A 19,604-nucleotide genomic window follows, 5' to 3' on the forward strand; every position below is an offset into this window, starting at 1 on the left:
AAAAAGTAGGGGAAAAATGTGGTAGACCAATTTTGGCCTTGGTGCTCTCCTAACTCGTCCTGGTTCCTCCTCAAAAAAAAAAAAAAGAAAAAAAAAATCGAGAGTCAAGGCCAAAGTGGCCATGACCCAAATCAAATGGAATTTGAGGCCTGTTGTAAGAATAAAGCAGAACAAGCATGAGAATTTTATAGAAAAGAATGGTTTAGCATAGAGTTGCAAAGTTGTGTAGTGAATACACTGAAAGAGCAGAGCATTGGATTTTTTTCTCATCAGTATTATGGCTCTTTCATGGATTGGAATAATGACAACATTTAATGCTTGCAACAGACAATATAATCCATTCCTTTTATCAATTTATATCTTGTGTCAACATTGGCACAATCACTGAACAGTGAGATGATCATCAAATAAAAGCTCAGCAGGCCATATTATATACTCTATGTGTACGAATTGGCCCACGTACTGCAAACATGTTTCATATTGTAATGTATGATATGGAAACTGCTTGACATGGGAGCTTCGTTCTATGAAGGACTTTGCCTTTACTACTGTTAGTGTTAAACAATATAATTGCACTTTTAAATCATATAGTATTCAACAGCTGTGTGTTATGCTTGTACACCTCATGTGAAAGCTTGTTGCTCAGTTGATACATACAGAAACTCCCATTTACAGATGTACTTTGATATAGAACAGGTCATGAAAATCCTGTAGTCTTATTAGTCAAAGGCCGCCCATCAATTTTTACTGGCAGCACAGTGGATATAAATAATCATTGTGATCACTGGAGAAAAGCACTGTACAGTGTCTATATATATTTGATTTGATGTCAGGCCAAAAGGAAATGCATCTAGTAAATTCGCCAAGCATCAGTAATTGTAGGAAATATGATTAAAATGACAGATTCTGGCAAAAATTTGTCCACTGTCCTATAAAACAAATACACATACGTCTTTTCGTTCATCAGAAGGAATAGTGTGTGTGCGGTTACCATGGAATATACTGTACGTGTAGTCTAAACCCAATTGGCTGCATCGCACGGGTTAAACAATTCCCGAGTTTCCTTATGCATGCTATTTGTTCTGATGCATTCAGAGCTGTACATTATTTGTGTTATAAAGTTTGCATTGTCATTAACTTCACAATGAAACAGACTCCCTAGCAGCAAATGAATATTTTTCCCCATTGTTGAGTGTGACTGTCAGTAATCATGTGTTCGTGCTGGGGTTCGTTTTACAGTTCCACACATGCGCACCCACCCACATGTGTAATGAAACACATGCACGGTAATCACATTCCAATATTTCAGGTTTGTTTCAAAAGATACGTTATACTTTTTTTTTTCTAAAACAGCACTTAATTTGCAAATTATTAAAAAAAATGAAAATAAAGCAGCTTGGTTGTTTTAATGTTGGTATTTGTTGTAAAAGTTTACAGTGTATCTGCATTTTGATAATCATATTAAGGTGTGTTTTGATATCTTTTTGAAGTTTCATTTGAATGCACATCATTTTTAATACATATATGGTCGAATGATTAGCCAATGTGTTTTCTAGCAAAATGTTGAAACTGTGTTGTTGTTTTTTTCTTGGAATGAGTAAAATTTGTGAGAATTGTTGTCAGAATACATTTTGCTTGGCTACATTGTAGGAGGATATCTGTTGTTTGAGTGTAGTTGAAAAAAAAGAAGAAAAGATTGAAGAAAGAGCTCAGATTGCTGTTGATAAAAAAAACAGAAGGAAAAAAATGTCAGTGTGGTTTGGGCTCTTTTAAAGGCAGTCACAGGTGGTTACCTAAGAAATGGGAAGCTATAACCACCCCTGGAAATGATCTTGTGAAGTCAGAGAAGTTGTAAAGTGGTCGTGGTCTTGGGGCTCCCTGGTTTCAGCTCTCCTTGTTGGGCCAAGACTGCGTGAGGAGCGCTACGTCTTCCAGTCCCTGACGTCAATCGGGGGACGACTTGCATACATATCCTGCTGCCATGGCAAAGCTGTGCTAATTTTAACCCACTTTGAGCCTGATTTAGAATGCAAGGATTAGCTCCCCGAAATGACATGCACAATAGCAACCAGAAAAAAAGTTTCACCTACATGTTCATTGAAATGTTAATAATAAACTACCAGACTTGAATAAAAACTGTATTTTTTTGACACCCTAATACTTCCCTCCCCCTCTATGAGGTCACTGCAGGCAAGTCAGCACCACGAGCTCATGTTATAAATGAGTGTTTCCCTTCAAGCTTTTCTTGAAGCCAACCATAATACAAGCATGATTTACAATACATATTCTGCTGTATATGAGGTAAAACAAGACTATGTGTTATTCTTTGGTTGTGATTTTTTTTTCTTCTTACATTTTAATCCCCTTTGCTGTTAATTTCATCATTCATTGCTGGATTCCGCAAACACAGGCATTACATATCTTTGGAAAGGTTGTACAGATTTGCGTTCACTATTAAAGGGTGCGTAGAGTTCTGGTCGAGGTGAGGATTTAGCTTTTAACGTTTTGCGAGATATTCAGAAACCACTCTATGAGATGTCAAAGAGCATCCAATTCTATGGGTATCAAAAGTTTATTTGATGAAAATCGGTTTTAAAATGGCTGAGATATCCAAAAACAAGGTGAAACAAAGAGATCCTAATAAAAGGCGTGGCCTGTCGCCTTTTATCATAATCTCTTTTTTTATCTCAGCCATTTGTAAACCAATTTTCATCAAATAAACGTTGAATCCTTGTTAAAATTACATGCTCTTTCATATTTCATAAGAGGTTTCTCATTATCTTACTAAGGAATGTTCAAAACATGAGTCCCCACCTCAACCAGTACTGCACTGTCCCTTTAAAAATATGCATATATTTATAATGCTCTGATACAAGTAAAAAAGACCATCAAGCAAAAGTATAATATGTATGAACAAAACTTATTAAAGCTTTATAGTTCTACATTTAGATAGGGAATGATGAATGATGATGGGAAATGAAGCCGTATGATTGCATTACATAATAAAGACTGTGTGCGAAGACTTTATTGTATCAATAGCTACTATTGTTTTTGTTGGGTTTTTCTTATCAAGGTAAAATTTCAGCCAACGAAAAAGTTATTTTTGACAAAGCAGTTAAACAAAAAGATCTGATAAATGAGTATTTCAAGCAAATCAGATAAACTATTAAGAATGATATGACAAGTTGATTGTCAATCAGCGACACAGGGGTTCCAGTAGTCACAGTCACCCGAGAATAAGAGCCATGTATGGTCATGTGATTATCAAACTGTTTTTGTGCTCCTCTGTTTGTTAGTTCATTCTGCAGTTATGAGCAATTTCTTATTTACACAATGTGCTTTGTTCATAATTTAAAGTCTTGACTTATAGAATAATAATAATAATGATAATGATAAGAGGATGATGAGGATGAGGATAATGATAATAGAAATAATGATATTGATATCAATAATGGTGATGATGATGATAATAATAATAATAATAATAATAATAATAATAATAATAATAATAATAATAATAATAGTCTATTATAGTCTAGAACATCTCTTTCCCCACATTTTCTGAAAGGGATGAAGTCCAGGCCTGTTTGTAACTTCAGTTAAAAAGGAAAAATAACTTGTTTTGTGATAAAACTACAATTTTTACACAGGTACTGTACATTGTATGGCAAACTTCTCATGGCATTTATATTAAAGTAGACAAGTGTAAATGTGTGCTCATTGTTAAAGTTCTAGTGTTGTCACATACTGTGATGTACTATGTCATTACCACTAACATGCATTTGAAGGAAAATATACTGGTCTGGACATCCTTTGCAATAAGAATAGATATTATTAATCTTCTATATGATATGCACAGAATGTTTGGCTCATTCATTATACAAGTGAGCCATGTGTTGTAAAAACTGTGTGTGTTTGTACATGTAGTTGTAGTACAATCTGAGAATTCAAGGCTGGAAAGAGAGCGTGTGATAGTGACAAAGCAATCTGTCTGAAAGCTCATTCAGATCGCAACCCTCACCATACAGGACAGGCTGTGGAGTCATTCCAAGAGACGGGTCATTTCAAGAGAAACGCCATTCTAAGAGAAAGGTCATTGTCCAATGTTTGGCTAGTCTCGTGTGAATGTCACCGCCGCTGTGACATCATCAGCAAGAATGCTCAAGCACTTCCTCAATGAGCCATCATGGGAGCTCTGCTGCACAGTATGTCATACACATAGTACAAATTATGTACATGTACAATAAAGCAAATGTATCATTTCCCGACGACATCCACCAGAGTCCTTGTTTCAGCATCCTGTGCTAATTACGCTGGTGCGGTCCACGTCCATGAAACAATTCAAGTCAGTCATATTGTCACAGGCTGAAATTTACTGTATTGTGGTTATTAGCATGTTGTGGTTTCTTGTCTTTGAATGAATGTAAGCAATTTGCAGGATTAGCTTTTAAAAAGAAAGACCTACCGGTATCTGTAATGATTCTTTTTTTTTTTCCATGGGTGCATTTCAGTTCAGAACAGAGCTGTATGATAACATGGTTTTGTATCAGAAGAAACAGACTACAATTGTAAGCATTTCATTAAGGTTTTGTGAAAATTTTTGTCACTGTCGAATTGCTTGCAAGATGAACTATAAAATATGTGTGTTGTAGATCTCTGTCAGTTTATCAGTCATATCCTTAGCGTTACCGGTATTATTTCCTTTTGTAGATTATAGACATGATTTTCATGTATCAACATTTTGGCTCATTTACACAAATTGTGCACATGAAACTTTATGTTTGACAAGGCATACAAGATAAAAATTGTGCCAGAAATGGCAGATGTAAATAATAAAAAGCAAACTAATGTTGCATTCTTGACATGAAAGTGACAGAAATTTCATACACACAAAATTTTGTAGATGGCACATGACACTGCATACTTTTATATGCAATAGTATACAAGTCATGTGCATCACCAGGTAATCCTATACATGTACAGTGTACAACCGTACAGCTACATGCAGTCACACATAATATACATATATGTCTGAAAAGTGCATCATATGTTTATATCGGAAATACATAATGGGTTTTAAAGTAAAGTTCTACTTCTCTGAATGTGTTTTGCAAGTTAAAATATTGAGACAACAAAATGCTCTGACAGAATTGATCAAAATTTTGATTCAAAACACCATCCTCCAGACCACAGCTGACAAATGTGCTTTTGAGCGCACCCCTGTTGAGTCACCCCTGAATATCTCAATGCTCCAAAGGTTTGAAAGTACTTGTTGTGGAACATCTATTGTGAAGGTGAATCTTTCGAATCTAGAATCTAGCTATGAAATGTTTTCCTGAATTTTATGCTTGTTTGTGGTGTGATTCATGCTAGATTTAGCAGGAGAACATTTTGTGTGAACAGAGACATTTTATTTTTGTAGTAAGTGTCGCTTCTTACATGTTTTTCTTGGTCATGTATGGCAATCGGGTAGAAAAGTCTTTCCACTCCCAATGTTTTTATTTTTGACTTTATATGTCACACTTTATTGTTATGTACAGGGTGTCAACAGTGACCATGCATATCTGGCCGCACAGGGACCACTCCCGCACACTGTCGTCGACTTTTGGCGTATGCTGTGGGAGAGTAATGCAACGATCATTGTCATGGCCTGCAACGAGTTCGAGCAGGGAAGGGTAGGTACTGGCCATGGGGCCAAATTTGAAAGATGTTCCAGTCTGGATAACCATTATCACTCATTGATTGTATTTATAGGCTACATTTGTATATCAAGTTCTTTTCACAGGAAAACAAAGGTTTTGCATGATGGTGACATGATATTGCAGTGAAATGGTATACAGCATGTATTTGGATATTTCCAACTTTTTTCCTTGATCCTGGAGAACCTGTTCTTGTTCTTGTTTGAGTTTTAAATGTATGTCTATAATACTCCTTGCTGTGTGTACACCGAATGATTCTATTTTGATGTACGATTCTCTGTGCTCTGACCATTTGTGTTATGACATTGGTATGAGCCATTGTAAACAAGAAATTCTTGCGAGTCACACGTTGACTGGGAAACTGAAATTAGATGTTTATGTGCATCCATGCACCAGTTTTCACACTTTGAATCTGTCCGACGTGCTCCCTGCGAGACCTTGAGCAGACACGAGCCCGGCCACCTTGGTGCATGCACAAAATGAAAGATTGCTCCACACATACACTGTACACTGTCATTTTGGGAGCTGAAAATTACCTCTTCATGTGAGTGTGCATGAACTTCACAATTGCAATGTTGATGTCATATGCAGGTTCATGGTCAGTTTAATACTCGTACACACTGAAATAGATACTAGGTGGTCTTGGTCTTGGTCTTTTCTTTCTTTCTTTCTTTCTTTCTTTCTTTATTCACAGACCCTTTCAAGCCACTAGTATTGACAGAAATTTTGGATACTTGGATGTTTGGTTGATTCCAAAACACCAGCTAATGATGATCTTTTGATACTCCAGTATTGCAGTGCTTTTAAACAACCCTGGAATGTCAACAATAGAAACACAAGGTCTTGCAGGTTGTGACTGCAGTTTAGATGCATTATTCATAGTCCGCAGTCCAAAGCAACTTCATCCTTAAAGTTGGGTCCTGATAAGTAGAGACACCACAAAGAGACCACCCCTCACCTCCACTCCCCCTTCTCTTTATCCATCCCCCCTCCCCCCCCAAAAAAAAAGAAGCAAAGAGAAAAAGGTAATGACTTATGAGATGGAAGGTATTCATAATCGATAATTCATTTTGCAGTTAGTCATGCTAATATTGTGATCACTTTGAATATTGCACGTTAGATTGAATGGAACATAGAAGGCAGTTGTAGAATGTGTTGTAAGCCTTTGTAGGATGTATAACTGCATACACTGAATAGCTTCCAAGGCACCCTTTATATTCTGGAGGAGGCTTCCAAAAAGATTGAAAATTTCTATGTACAATTTGTATGTCTCAAAAATAGAAAGTCTCCCGTGATTTAAGGAATTATATTATGACCTGTTGTGGCTCATGTAATGCACTAGCATCTCCCCAATTGCTCTTTAGAATATCCCTGATTATTTTAAATGCATGTACATTGGCAGCTCATTGTCTCTGCATTTTGTTGGTGATTGAAACTGCCAGAAATGATCCAGCAGACTCCTATAGCTGAACCAGAGTGAAACCAGGGAGAGGGGACGTAGGTTGTTTTGACAGCTTGCATTGAACGACAGGCTTCTGCAGATAATCATACATAGTTTCTATTGAATGATTGCATTTCAAAACAGGCTGGAAACACAGTGGCAGAACTACAGTACATACAACACTGGACTTTGGATCTAGTAATACAGTGCCTGTGAAATGAAATGCTGCACTGTCATTAAAGTTGGCTTTGATAGATAGAGTGAAATAAAATGAAGGGAATCTTTAAATTCCCAATCTAACTTGGACATGACATATTAGGGATAGGAGGTAGTTCCTTTTTTATGCATGTTTCCACAAGACGGTGGCATTTTGTTCCAGTAATGATGTTGGTTGCAGACTAGATGAAGTATGGTTTTGTCGTACTACAAATTTCTGACTGACCTGTTCTCAAATGTTCTTTTTTTTTTAAGTAGGTAAAACATGAAAAAAACACTTCACCTCGCATTACAGTAGTTTACAGGTTGTGACAGCTTAGGAAGTATGACATGTACAAATGTACATGGAGGTGGCTTTATTTGTTGAATAACTGACAAAAACATGCTTTCTTTGTTATTTTTGACATGTGCACAATTGTATCTAGACCAGTTGGACACAAGCAAGGCATTGAAATAACCTCATCTGATTTGTAGATGTGGCTGTGACTGACTTGTGACAGACATAATCCCATGTATGAGAATGTTGATGCAATATCTATCATTTTATTTGACATTAATCTATTCATCTTGTTGACACAGGTTGTAGGCCTAAGCATGGAGTCTTGTTTCACACTATTGTTTGACTGAGTTTAACATTGGAATTCAAGTTTTGATATATCATACAATGTACATGATTTTGATGACACCTTTAGTCATAAGAGTGAATTGATAAGTTTTGGATATGAAAGACGCATTGAACGAGAATAGTGCCATGTATAAAAACCTTATGACAGTCATATTGGGGATTCCTACATAATCATGTAGTATGACATTTCTAGGCATGAGCAGATCATACTAGAGCTGATGGTATAACACTCAAGAAGTGTTGAAAATGAGCTTGTCACATGATGGTTCAGAAAGTGCTAATGTGAGCAAAAAGAGGGGGAAAGCAAAGAAAAAAAAAGAGAAATAACTGACAGCAAAATTAAAACTGTCATGGCATGCAGTGATCTCCTCAAAGCATTAGCTCTTTGTGGCGGGGGATGAAAATATCGATTGTGTGGCTGCCAAAAGTCAGCTGGTCACACGATGGCTCATTTTCATAAAATACCCAGGGCAAAGATTGCTATGAGGTATTTTTATGACTCTCTTGGGAGCTTGTGAGGCCCCTGGAACATGGTTGTGGTTGAAGTTTCCAGGAAGTATGGATTTGACCAGGTTCTTTTTTTTTCTCTCTCTCTGGCTCTCGCTCTCTCCCCTTTCTCCTTCAACATGCTTCTTCTTTCTCTTTCTATACTTTGTTATCATCATTTTCTCCTTTCATTCACTTATTATCATCACTATCGCTATTCATTCTCTTTAGATAAATTCATTGTATGCTTTGAATGGTCTCTCTTCCTCACAATGTCTGTCCAGCACATCTTTTCTTTTCCCATACATGCTCCTTCTTTGTTTCTAAAATTATCATCGTATGTTGGGGTCATTCTGTACTGGGATGACTGGGCCATTAGCGGTATGATTGAAAAAAAAAAATAAAGTGCCAGCATGGTTAAGATTTGGGAGTTTTACTACTGCACACATGTAATGCCACAGCATAAGTTTGATAATGCTATCACTGCTATCAATTATCTCAATCACACTTTTCCTGCTAGTGTTATGTATTTCAGTTATCAGCTGAGACACTTCACTTTATCATTGACTTTGAAAAAAAAAAATCATATACTCACACCTGTATATTAAATTATTTCTTTTAACAGCACAAGTGTGAACGCTACTGGGTTGACGAGGGAGAGGAACACGTGTTTGGGGATATTTGCGTGACACAGGTAAGTTCAGATTTCAAAGTAAACATTTTAAACGCTTTATGTATTTCTATTGTTTATTTGTTCAGTTATAACAACATTCCGATCTAACGAAAGAAAACTGCCGGTCCCGAGGATTTCGTTATAACAGGAGTCCACTGTATATGTAAAACCCCCGGATGCTCGTGATATGCTCTAATGTCGCCTGCTGAACTCCCGACCCTGCAAAATACCAAATGTAATTGCCTCGCAAAACTACCTCGTATAGGTAATAATTTAAAATGTTGACTTTGAAATACTATGGTACCTGCAGATATTAAATGATGTAGGCAGCGGACGTGTTCTCATAACTAACAAAAACATAAAGATACTGGCCAGAATTGATGTGAGGTATAGAACAACAGCAGAGAACCATAAAAACGGAAGCCCAAAAAGAGCACCTCATTTATGAATGTTCACTGAATACAAGTGACATAATGTGCTGAGAAACTGGTTGTCTTCAGTTACACTATGAGTACCCCGGTAACAGCTTAAGTATTGCTCTTTTGTTCCATGTGATGCTCAAATTTCTATCATCTGCCATATTTTTTTTTGGATCATTTCTATCTTTCAGATCAGACAGCAAAGAGTTACCAAAGACTTCATGATCAGAACCTTGAAAGCTACCAAAGTAAGTAGGGAATGGTAAAAAGTGATAAGAGTAAAAGTGGGAGAAAGAGAGAGAGAGAGATGTGAAGCTGAATAGGAATATAAGAGGAGATAGAGAAATAGAGCAAATAGATAGATAGATGGCTTGGTAGATATATAGATGAATAGATAGATATATAAACAGATAGATAATAGATAAATATATGGATAGATAAGTAGATGTACAAGGAAGAGATGGGGAAGATTACTGCAGTGAAATGTTACTCTTAGAGGCAAAAAGGAAAAGATCAAACAAACCTCAGAATTGAGTTGCATTGTAGGTAGAAGTAGGAGGAGAGAGAAATGGAGACGGGGAGAGAGGGGGGAGATTAACGAGAGGGGTGACATGGAGACGCTGGAGCTCGAAGTAGAGAGTGACAGAGGATTGCTTTCATTATTGAATTACCTCCCCTCAATTACACCAAACATGGCGTGACCTTCCCTGAAAGCCTGCTATTCTCGGCTCCATTTCGTTACCCCCGAGTTGAGCCCGGCACTAGGCGGCGGTAAGCGTCGAGCGCCGAGCCAGCTGCCCGTGCCGCCGAAGCGCGTAACATCCTCCATCCTTCCACCAAGGCACGGAGCTACTAACCGAATCTCCTATCGGTGCTAAATTGGTAATTGGATCAAGGTCGCGCCAAGGTTATATGTGCAGATGCACAGCCTGGTATTGACAGTGGGCAGGTTCCTGAGCACCAAAAATTTATGTTATCCCAAGTTTTGGAATTGGGTAAACTTGTTACTCGCCATCCTATCATTTTATGTGTGTATATATATGTGTGAATATATACTGTACATATATGCAGATAAACATATATGCGTACAGATAGATAGATATGTGTCTTTCTTGCTCTTAAACGAATCTTATTTTGATTTGTGCAAAAGCTTGAACCTCCTGCTTGTGGCAACTTCTTTTTTTGTGGGGGGGGGGCACTGTGATGTACATTGTAGTTGACAAGACTTGGCTTTCAAGTGGAGGTTCTTAGTTTCATTCTTACTGTTGACTTGAGCATGTACAAATGTAGGATGAGGTATAGAAGCTTTGAAGATTTTGTGCTGTAGTAGACTTGGATGATGAAGGTGGGCAATTATTTTCATGACACTGGATGTGATGTAACAAATGTATGGGAATTGGCCATGCAAGATCAGGCTATTCCCTGTTTATGGAAAGCATGCTTTAAACTTCATTAAAAATTTGATGAATGAGAAGTTTGTGACAGGAAAAGTAAAAGGTGTGCCATGTAAGCATTTCAGTTCCAAGTATCTGACAGACAGCTTTTTATACCTGAATGGACATAAATGTCTACTTTAGGTGTAATGGCATATAGCCGATCTCTCCAAATACCTCATGAATCTTGTGATTTACTACCCTGTAAAATGGGGAGTGTCACACAAGCCGTTGAGTCGTTATGTGACCCCAAGAGCTACAAAGTATTTCAGGCTTCAGCATCTATTGTCACATTAGATGGCTTAGCAACACTGGAGTGGTCATACCCGATCTCTAATGTGCCTCATTTTTATAGTCAAACTTGTTTCTCTCTCTTCTTCCATATTGTTCATGCTGCGTAATCTCCTTCTTTCTGGTATGAATATCAAAGAAATATCTGTTGCAGTAGGGAGAGCAGTTGAACCATCCACTCCTGGAAACTGAGCAATGTGTAGGTTAAAGTGGTGCTGCGTCCTTTAATAATAGCTTTATTGTTCTTTACAAGTATTTCATACAGTATAGAGGTTTGTAGAATGGCATGTGAACTGTCACTTCACAATGTTGGTGACTGTGAGATCCCACAATGGCCTGTCTAATTTGTCCATCTAGAATAATTACGTTTTAAGTGACTGATGTGAGTTTGTATATAGTGTATGTTTGTTTATATCATGTGTGAATGTGTATGTATGTTGGTATGTTTATGTACAATGTATGTATATATATGTGTATATGCATGGTATGAATGTATAATGTATGAATATTCATTCACTGATAATATCTTCACAAGGACTCGCTATCCCCGGTAGCTACCCAAGTCTCGTAAAGTATGGTCAGAAATTGATGTAGGCGTTAGTTGATTGGAGGTGAAGGGCTGAATCTAGTGGTCAAAATTGAAGCTCAATTGGATTAGCCAAGGGACTAGGTTAGTGGCACCAGACAAAGCAGCACATTACACATGACAAATGAGAAGGGGAGGGAGAGATAGGGTGCTGCTATTTGGTTGTAGGGAGGAGACTGCACTACAATTGTTGTATGTCAAATTTTCTTTAAGCAAGCAGAGATAAGTGCAGTTTCAGCATGTCAAAATTACCTTGTCTGAAAATCTATCAAATGCTTAAGTATAGTGCCATCCACTTAAAACCCCTACTGGAGAATTTTACTCATGGTCTATGGAAACTATTTCAACATTGCAATGAAAGAAATGAAGTGGAATTTAAATGGTTATCACCGACCACTTTCCTCAGTACAACGGCTACCTTTCTTTTTATGTTAGGAAGACACAAAGAATTCAAGTTGCTATATTTAGTATTAGAAGTTTTATAAATTTTATATCCTTTTGCGCATAGACAGGTATTTCTGTGGTACATTGTAATATCTCCATTGGACATTATTTTCATCATGCAACTTGGCTACGATGTTATGTGAAAAGGACTTTAAAAAAGAAAAAAATATTCATGAAACAGGGATTATATTAGGTTCCAGCTTAATACTGTAGAAGAAATCCAACATTTAAATAAAATAAAGTGTAGTCACTGGTTTCTATTAACAAAACACCAGCAGAGCAAGCAGGCGTAGTAGGGGGGGTCTAGGCTGGTGAATCAGACTTCTACTATCACAGCTATGAAGTTTCAGTGCAAGAACATTGCAGGAATAAAGATGTCCTGTGATTCACAGTTGTATATCACCTCACTTTTAATGCAGACTTCAAAGGCAAAAAAAAAAAAATCATATCTCATTTCTTGGAAGGAGGAAAAATGATCATGGGAACAAAATTGAACAAATAATTTGTGCACTTGCAGAGTAAACTAGGAACAGGCAGAACAAAAAATACATTCCGTAATCGTTTTTGTTTGCATTTTTCCAGGCAAACATCTTTGTTTTCCTTTGACTGGTCTGTACAGTTAGGCATGACATCATACTTCAGGTTGAATGATTTTGAAAACATGATATTGTCATGTATTGTTTAAAAAAAAAAAAAAAAATGTGTATAATAATGTGTGGAGGTAAGTAGTCTGAGATAACAAGTGGTATAAAACAAGTGTGTATAACGTTACAGTTCATTGTGTTTTTGTGTGTAGTACACTATGGTGGAATGTACAAATGACTGCATCTGTTCTCTTTTCACCAGAGTGCTGTGTCATTGGTATAAAAGTTGAGTAAATATCTCCAAATCAGTCCATTTATGTGGTAGCAACTGCCACTTCCCTTTGGAGACTTTGGAGTGTAAATGTAGAGACTACCTTATAACCTGTTGAGGACGGACTGATTTTACTACAACACACATTTCCCATAGACACCTTCCGAGTATACTCGGGACTCGTCCTCAACGAGTTAAAGTCAGAAATTGGAATGAGTGGAGAAATTGAGAAATAGATGGATAGGTAGATAGCTAGATATATGAGTCAGAGAGATAGAAATATTTAGATCAAGATACATAGGCATAGTAGGTACTTGGGTAGATGCAATTGAGAAAAGCAAATGAAGAGGGGGGGGGGGAAGAGGAATGGTTATTGCATAATACTACCTGTACATGCAAAAAATTTTGCTGTACAATAACATTAATTTTCACTTATTTCATGCTACTTTTGGCTAGGTTGAATTCTAAAACTGCAAAATAGAATATCTTCACAATTTTCTCTTCACATGTATTGAATGTGTGTACAATTGCACAAAGCAAATTCAAGAATCCTTGAATATATTTTTTAACAGCTCAGTGCCAAAAATCAAAATATCTACATTTTCATTAGAGCTACAAAACTGGTGTAAAAAAAAGAGTGAAAAAGAATAAAAAATCTTGTAGCATAGGGATCCATGGAGCTGGAAGGCTAGCCTGGTTCAGGTGTATTAAAGAATCCCCATAATGAACAGTATTGTATGTACAGCTTGATCACTGATCTCTGTGTAAGTAAATACACAGACAAAAAGAATCTCAAGTAGAGTCAACTGCTAGTGATGAGCATAAGCTTTGATGCACATATTCGCCGACCAATTTGCTGTTGCTGGTTTTCGAAAGTGGGCCCTACCCCAGTGGGCAGCGAATGAAATGGGCCATCCATGAATCCTCATGCTACTAAATCTTTAAGATTATAATGTGCTCTTGAGAGATCCTGTTTCAACAACATCCAAATAGAATAATGATCAATAACACACACTCCCAGCAAGCAATAAATTTGCATCGCACAATAGGCTATGGCATGCGGCCCTTATTTGTTTTATAATTCTTCATAGCGAAGTTTTGGTTTTGCAGGAACTGATGATCGTTTAAAGTGTGATATTACATGTATGACACTATCACATTGCATTATTTACTACATCATTATATCATGTTATTATAAACACTTCTTGCCGTCACATGATATACCCTGCAAATTGTATCGAACATGCCGTTACACTGTATCACAATGCCATCAGAGTATTGAGGAAGTTTTGGAATAGCCAAATTGGTGCTGCTTGGAATTGGTTTAGTTGTGAATCGCTATTAAAACCACCTGCTTACAGAATTCATGTGATTTTGTGTTTAAAAAAGCTGATAAGAGTCTGTGTTATAGGTTACTTGCAGTGTTCAGAGCTTTACAAGTTTGCCCTATCTGGCAATTAATTATTGACGACGTTCAGTCTGTTGTCTATTCTTACATTGTGGTTTTTGAGAAGTTCCATTAAAGGGTTAGGCTAGGGAATATACAATGTGCGAAGATATGTGAATTACAAGAATTACCAGCATGCTGCATATGAGGTGCAGCCTTATCAATTCAGTACAATACACTTTTCATGCACTGCATGATTGGATATAAGTCTATAATTATGCTTTGACCAATTGGAGGCCCAAATAGCTTGATATACTTGTAGTGGAAAATGTAGCTCATCGTTTTGCAATATGTGTTGCTCCAGTGAAGGTGATCGGCAACACTTTTTAGTATTGCATAATAAGCATGCATTGTCCAGATTTACTGTATGCGACATATATTTAGCGAGTCTAAATTTTTGCGAATCGATCTTCTCAACAATTTTATGAGCGGTTACATTCGGGATAGTGAAGCACGGTGCTGAACGGAGAAATGTATTATTGTGTGCATCACATTCATACTGGGATCAGAGTTATTATTTTTCTGCATTTCTTTAATTTCTCAAATAGCATCCGACTTGCAAAATTTGCAAAAATGAAAACCTCGTGAAATATTTGGCGTACAAAGTAAACATCATGATTCGAAATTTTGGGACTCTACTTGGCATTTGGACAGCAAGCCTATATTTCTAGCAAGGTGTGGCTATATTTTTTATCTAAGTAGGACAGGAAAAACAAAGTTACGCAACACTTCTGCAAGTGGTTTGTTCGAAACTTTTGTCTCTTCTCCTAACCAGCCTACTGTCGTAATAGTCATTGATGTCATATACACGAAGGCAGACCATTGCAAGGCATAAATTCCTTTTCATTGCTGACTACTGTGTGTTTCTGGTGGAGGACACACCTCCATGGCTGCATCAACCTCTCTATAATACATCATTGAGAGTCATTTTTACAGACAATAGGCTGAGCTGTTTTCAGAAGAAAATCGCATTTGGCATACCTACATGATAGAGAGCTGAGTATTTGAACTCCGCACATACAACGTACCTTTAAAGGTACACTGTACACCAAAATGACTCCGCATCCAGGGCTATTTACTTAATGACAGAAATAGGTTCTTTCGAGCGAAAAATAATGGGTTTGTCTAGTCAGTACGTCTCAACATTTGATTCATGCTCATAGTATCACATGCACCTAACAATGCCAGTGTTTTCCTGTAAAGTACTGTGTACCTCAGCCCCACTCAAAGTTGTTAGTGGTTTGTAGGAAAGTGAATGGCATCGTGATGTGACAGTCCCTGGTGTGTAACACAGAAATGCAAACTTCTTTGTTGTGGCCTTTGTTATTGGACGGGGAAATGTCATCAAACAATAGTTACAGGATTCCTTTAGCCCCCCCCCCCCAAAAAAAAAAAACAAAACAAAACAAAACAAAACAAAACAAAACAAAACAAAACAAAACAAAACAAAAAACACAACAACAACAACAACAAAAACAAAACAAAACAAAAACAAAAACAAAAACAAACACACACACACACACAACAAATCTGTATGCAAGCTGTTAGTATGTGTGTAAATGCAACCATTGCATTCTCAGTTATATCTGTGTATTTTAGCCCATAATGAATTACCTTAATATTATTCAATTTGGAAATAACTCTGTCCAAGTGGGTCAGATTTACCAGAAACTTTTTGAGGGATCTACCAAGGTTGATATGTGTGTTTTTTGTTGGGTTTTTTTTTTTTGTGATGTTTAGCTATTTGATTGGTGTTTCTGTCTTTTTTCTTTTTTGATGACACACACTTCACCTTCCAGCAAAGAGTCAGGAAATCCACAGCACCAGGGTCACACTCTGTTTCCTGTGCAGCTGCACCACCCTCCTTTGTTTAGCTATTTCTCCCAAGTCCAGACATAGCTACTCAAGCTACCCAATTGGTTTTCCTCGGCTCTTTTGCCATTTGACAGGCAAAGGCATTAGTACGGACTTGCACAGCCTTTGCTTACAGTTACCCCAGAAATTACTGTAGACCAATTTTAATGTGGGAGAAATGGCAACTATCAAAAAGTTCAAATGTAATATATATAAAAAATGAAAAACTATTTAATATGCCCTCCAGAGGTGTGTTGATGCCAGAAGCACAGATAAAGAGTAGCAACAGTTCAGGTAAATTTCAGGAAACTTTGGACCACAAATGCTGAGGAAGTTACAAATCCTTGAGTGTGGCTTTCCACATCAGGGTTATGGAAAGAGTGACCTCATCACTGTGTTATGAAATCACACTTCACAGTAATGTTTTGCATTGATATCTCTGACATTGATATTTTCTTAACATTCACAGGATTCTGCTGAAGAACATATGTGGAGGTATTTAGGTTATCATTTCACATAGCCCTAGACAAGGAAAAGATATCTTTTAATAATTGCATATTCAAAGATGTGTCCTGTTGGACTTTTACAGAGTTCTGTCACACATGGGTTGATTTTGCACTCTTTTCAATACTGCTTTCAGATCTTGGTTGTGGATCGCGCAAAAATTTGCACTAAGGTAGAGGCCAATGTAATCTACAAGACTGTATAGTTAAATTTTTCGAATTTTGATTCATGTACAGTGTATTTTATATTAATTAATTTATGCTAATTTATGCAAATAAACTCTTTTGCCTATAAATCAAAAAATAAAGCTCCAAGACTTCTAATTTTTGGTGAACATATTCTTTTCAATATCCTCAACAATAATATTGAAGCAAAAATTTGGCTTCATTATTATTTCTTATGTATTTTCTTGTTTATTGGATTTCTTATGTATTTCTTTGTTTTTTACTTTTTTTGTTGGTGTTTTCATCAAAATTTGTCGCAGAAACTTTTTAAAGCATATCAGGCTAAAATAAATCATTATCAGCAATTGAAAATAAATATATTCATTTTTATATGAATTAATTGCAAAAACACAATTTACATTGGATTTGTACACAAAATCATGTTTATGAGCAATTTTTGGGTTGACAAATTTTTTTCAAAGGGGCATGGCTTCAAAACGGTATGCCCGGGAGCAACAAATTTGGTCTCAAAAGTTGCGCGATACTTGAAAGAAAAAAGTAAAAAAATGTCGTGGCGAGAGCATCTCACGTTGCGGAATAATCACGCGAAACGTCGAGGGGGGGCCAAAATGCCCCCCCTGGTGGGAATAGGGTTAAGCATATATATGATTGCAGAAGCAAAAGTGATCCTTGTAACCACACTGGCGACTGTTAGCCTTTTTTGTGTGTGTCTTTATTTGCAACACGTCAGGATTCTGACAGCATGCATTACTCTGACCAAGGCGGAGAGTATGAAATCTTCATCTGGCTGTTGTCCAAATCGTTTTATTAATGATCTCCTCAGATCAGCATTCTCAAAGCTCCTTGCTCCCCTCGCGGCCCCCAGAAACCTGCCCCTTCCGTCAAACTGCATAATCCCTGCCTACTCGGCAGAAGAATTTTCCTTGGTTGATGTGGAAATCATTTTGTATTATCAGACACCCGCCACTGTATATTCCGTTTATTATGTTAGTAGTTATGAATATGACATTTTGGAACCATTGGAATGTCAAAACATAATGCTTGTTGACGTTAAGTACCTTGTGTGCAAGATTGAGTCTTCTAGCGTGTACAGTACAAATTGAAAATTGACGCTTCAGATTTGTAGTTATTGTATCAAAATAAAAAGAGCAATGAATCCTGGAAAGTAACCAATTATCACTCAATGAACTGCATATTGGGTTAAATATGAAACTTTCTCTCTCTCTCTCTCTCTCTCTCTCTCTCTCCCTCTCTCCCCCTCTCTCTCTGTGTCTGTCTGTCTGTCAAACTTGAGACTCGAGATTGTGCTAACATACATGTATGTGCAATACAAACGCAAAGTCCAATGTCCCTTGCGGCCTGGGTCCGCCTAAGGCTGGGCCACTTAATGAGGGTGCTGGAAGCTCTAGGGTTATTGATGCTCTCTTGTGCTGTTTTAGACTTCTATTTTCAAAGTGAATTATATTTTGTCATATTATGATCTAACTGAATTTTGAGCTGAAAGCCTCTGACAATAGCTCTGTGGAACTCAAATTATGCTGAGTGATTTGTACCAACATCTTCATTTTGTTATTGACACTGTATGCAATCAGGTTGACACTTTTAATGTCAAGAGTTAAATCACATGGCTTTGAAATACAAGCTTTCTTAAGTGGCTGTTCTGTTGATCTTTTGATGATAGCTGATGATCTTACAAATGAACTGTAAAGATGATGAGATGAGATGAAGTTAAATACAAGCCCATGTGACTGTTCTTGACTCTACTATCTTCAGCTGTATGTGACTTTACATGTATGTTTGTTAAAAGTGGAATTATGAGCCATGATTAATAAATTTCATTACAGATGTGTTTCTGCGAAGGGCCATAAATTTGTTTTTCTTTAACTAGCCTCCTAGAGTCTGGGAGAGCAAAGGGTTTTTTTGTTTATATGCTAAATTACATAAATTATCTTTTGTGTGCTTTCTTGTAGCTTGGTGAAAAAATTTGGATACATGATGGATAGAAGTACAGAATGTATTTTGTTTAGTGGATTTTGTAGTCATGATTGATAAAAGGAGACCAAGAGTGAAACCACAGACTTTAGCTTTCAGATATTCCTTTTGATTCCTTTTGATAAAGAAACCCTTGTTAATATTTTGATGGAAATTTTATTGATGATGGTAGTTGGTATTTATAGTTACTATCGTCAGTTGACAAAGTTATCATTATCATAATTTAGTGTCTTCTTGCTGTTAACCTGTGTAACATCATGAGTGCTGTCACTACTGTCAGTGTTTCATCAGAATATAATGTTATTTGGAACAGAAGAAGTAATAGCAGTAGAAGTAGTATCATTCATATTGCTTTTTCTCCCCCAATTCAGATAATATAGTAGTTGTCATTGTCATCATCATTGATATTAACCTTGAAGAGTGCGTTAACCCTTGCTCCTTTGTTAGTCTGGCA

General features: G+C 36.9%; 1 protein-coding gene across 4 annotated transcripts in view; it reads left to right on the forward strand.

Annotated features, from left to right (window-relative positions):
- The window catches only part of LOC139708246 (uncharacterized), a 118,517-nt gene that overhangs the window by 41,947 nt on the left and 56,966 nt on the right, over positions 1-19,604 (forward strand). For all 4 annotated transcript variants that reach the window (XM_071620217.1, XM_071620219.1, XM_071620218.1 and 1 more), the window contains exons 4-6: positions 5,541-5,675; positions 9,093-9,161; positions 9,751-9,807. In XM_071620217.1, the coding sequence (XP_071476318.1) occupies positions 5,541-5,675; positions 9,093-9,161; positions 9,751-9,807 (261 nt within the window). The remainder of the gene's footprint in view (positions 1-5,540; positions 5,676-9,092; positions 9,162-9,750; positions 9,808-19,604) is intronic.

This window comes from Diadema antillarum, unplaced genomic scaffold (assembly GCF_040938485.1).
Source record: "Diadema antillarum isolate AM-2024a unplaced genomic scaffold, OU_Dant_1.0 seq00001321_RagTag, whole genome shotgun sequence".
NCBI lineage: Eukaryota > Metazoa > Echinodermata > Echinoidea > Diadematoida > Diadematidae > Diadema > Diadema antillarum.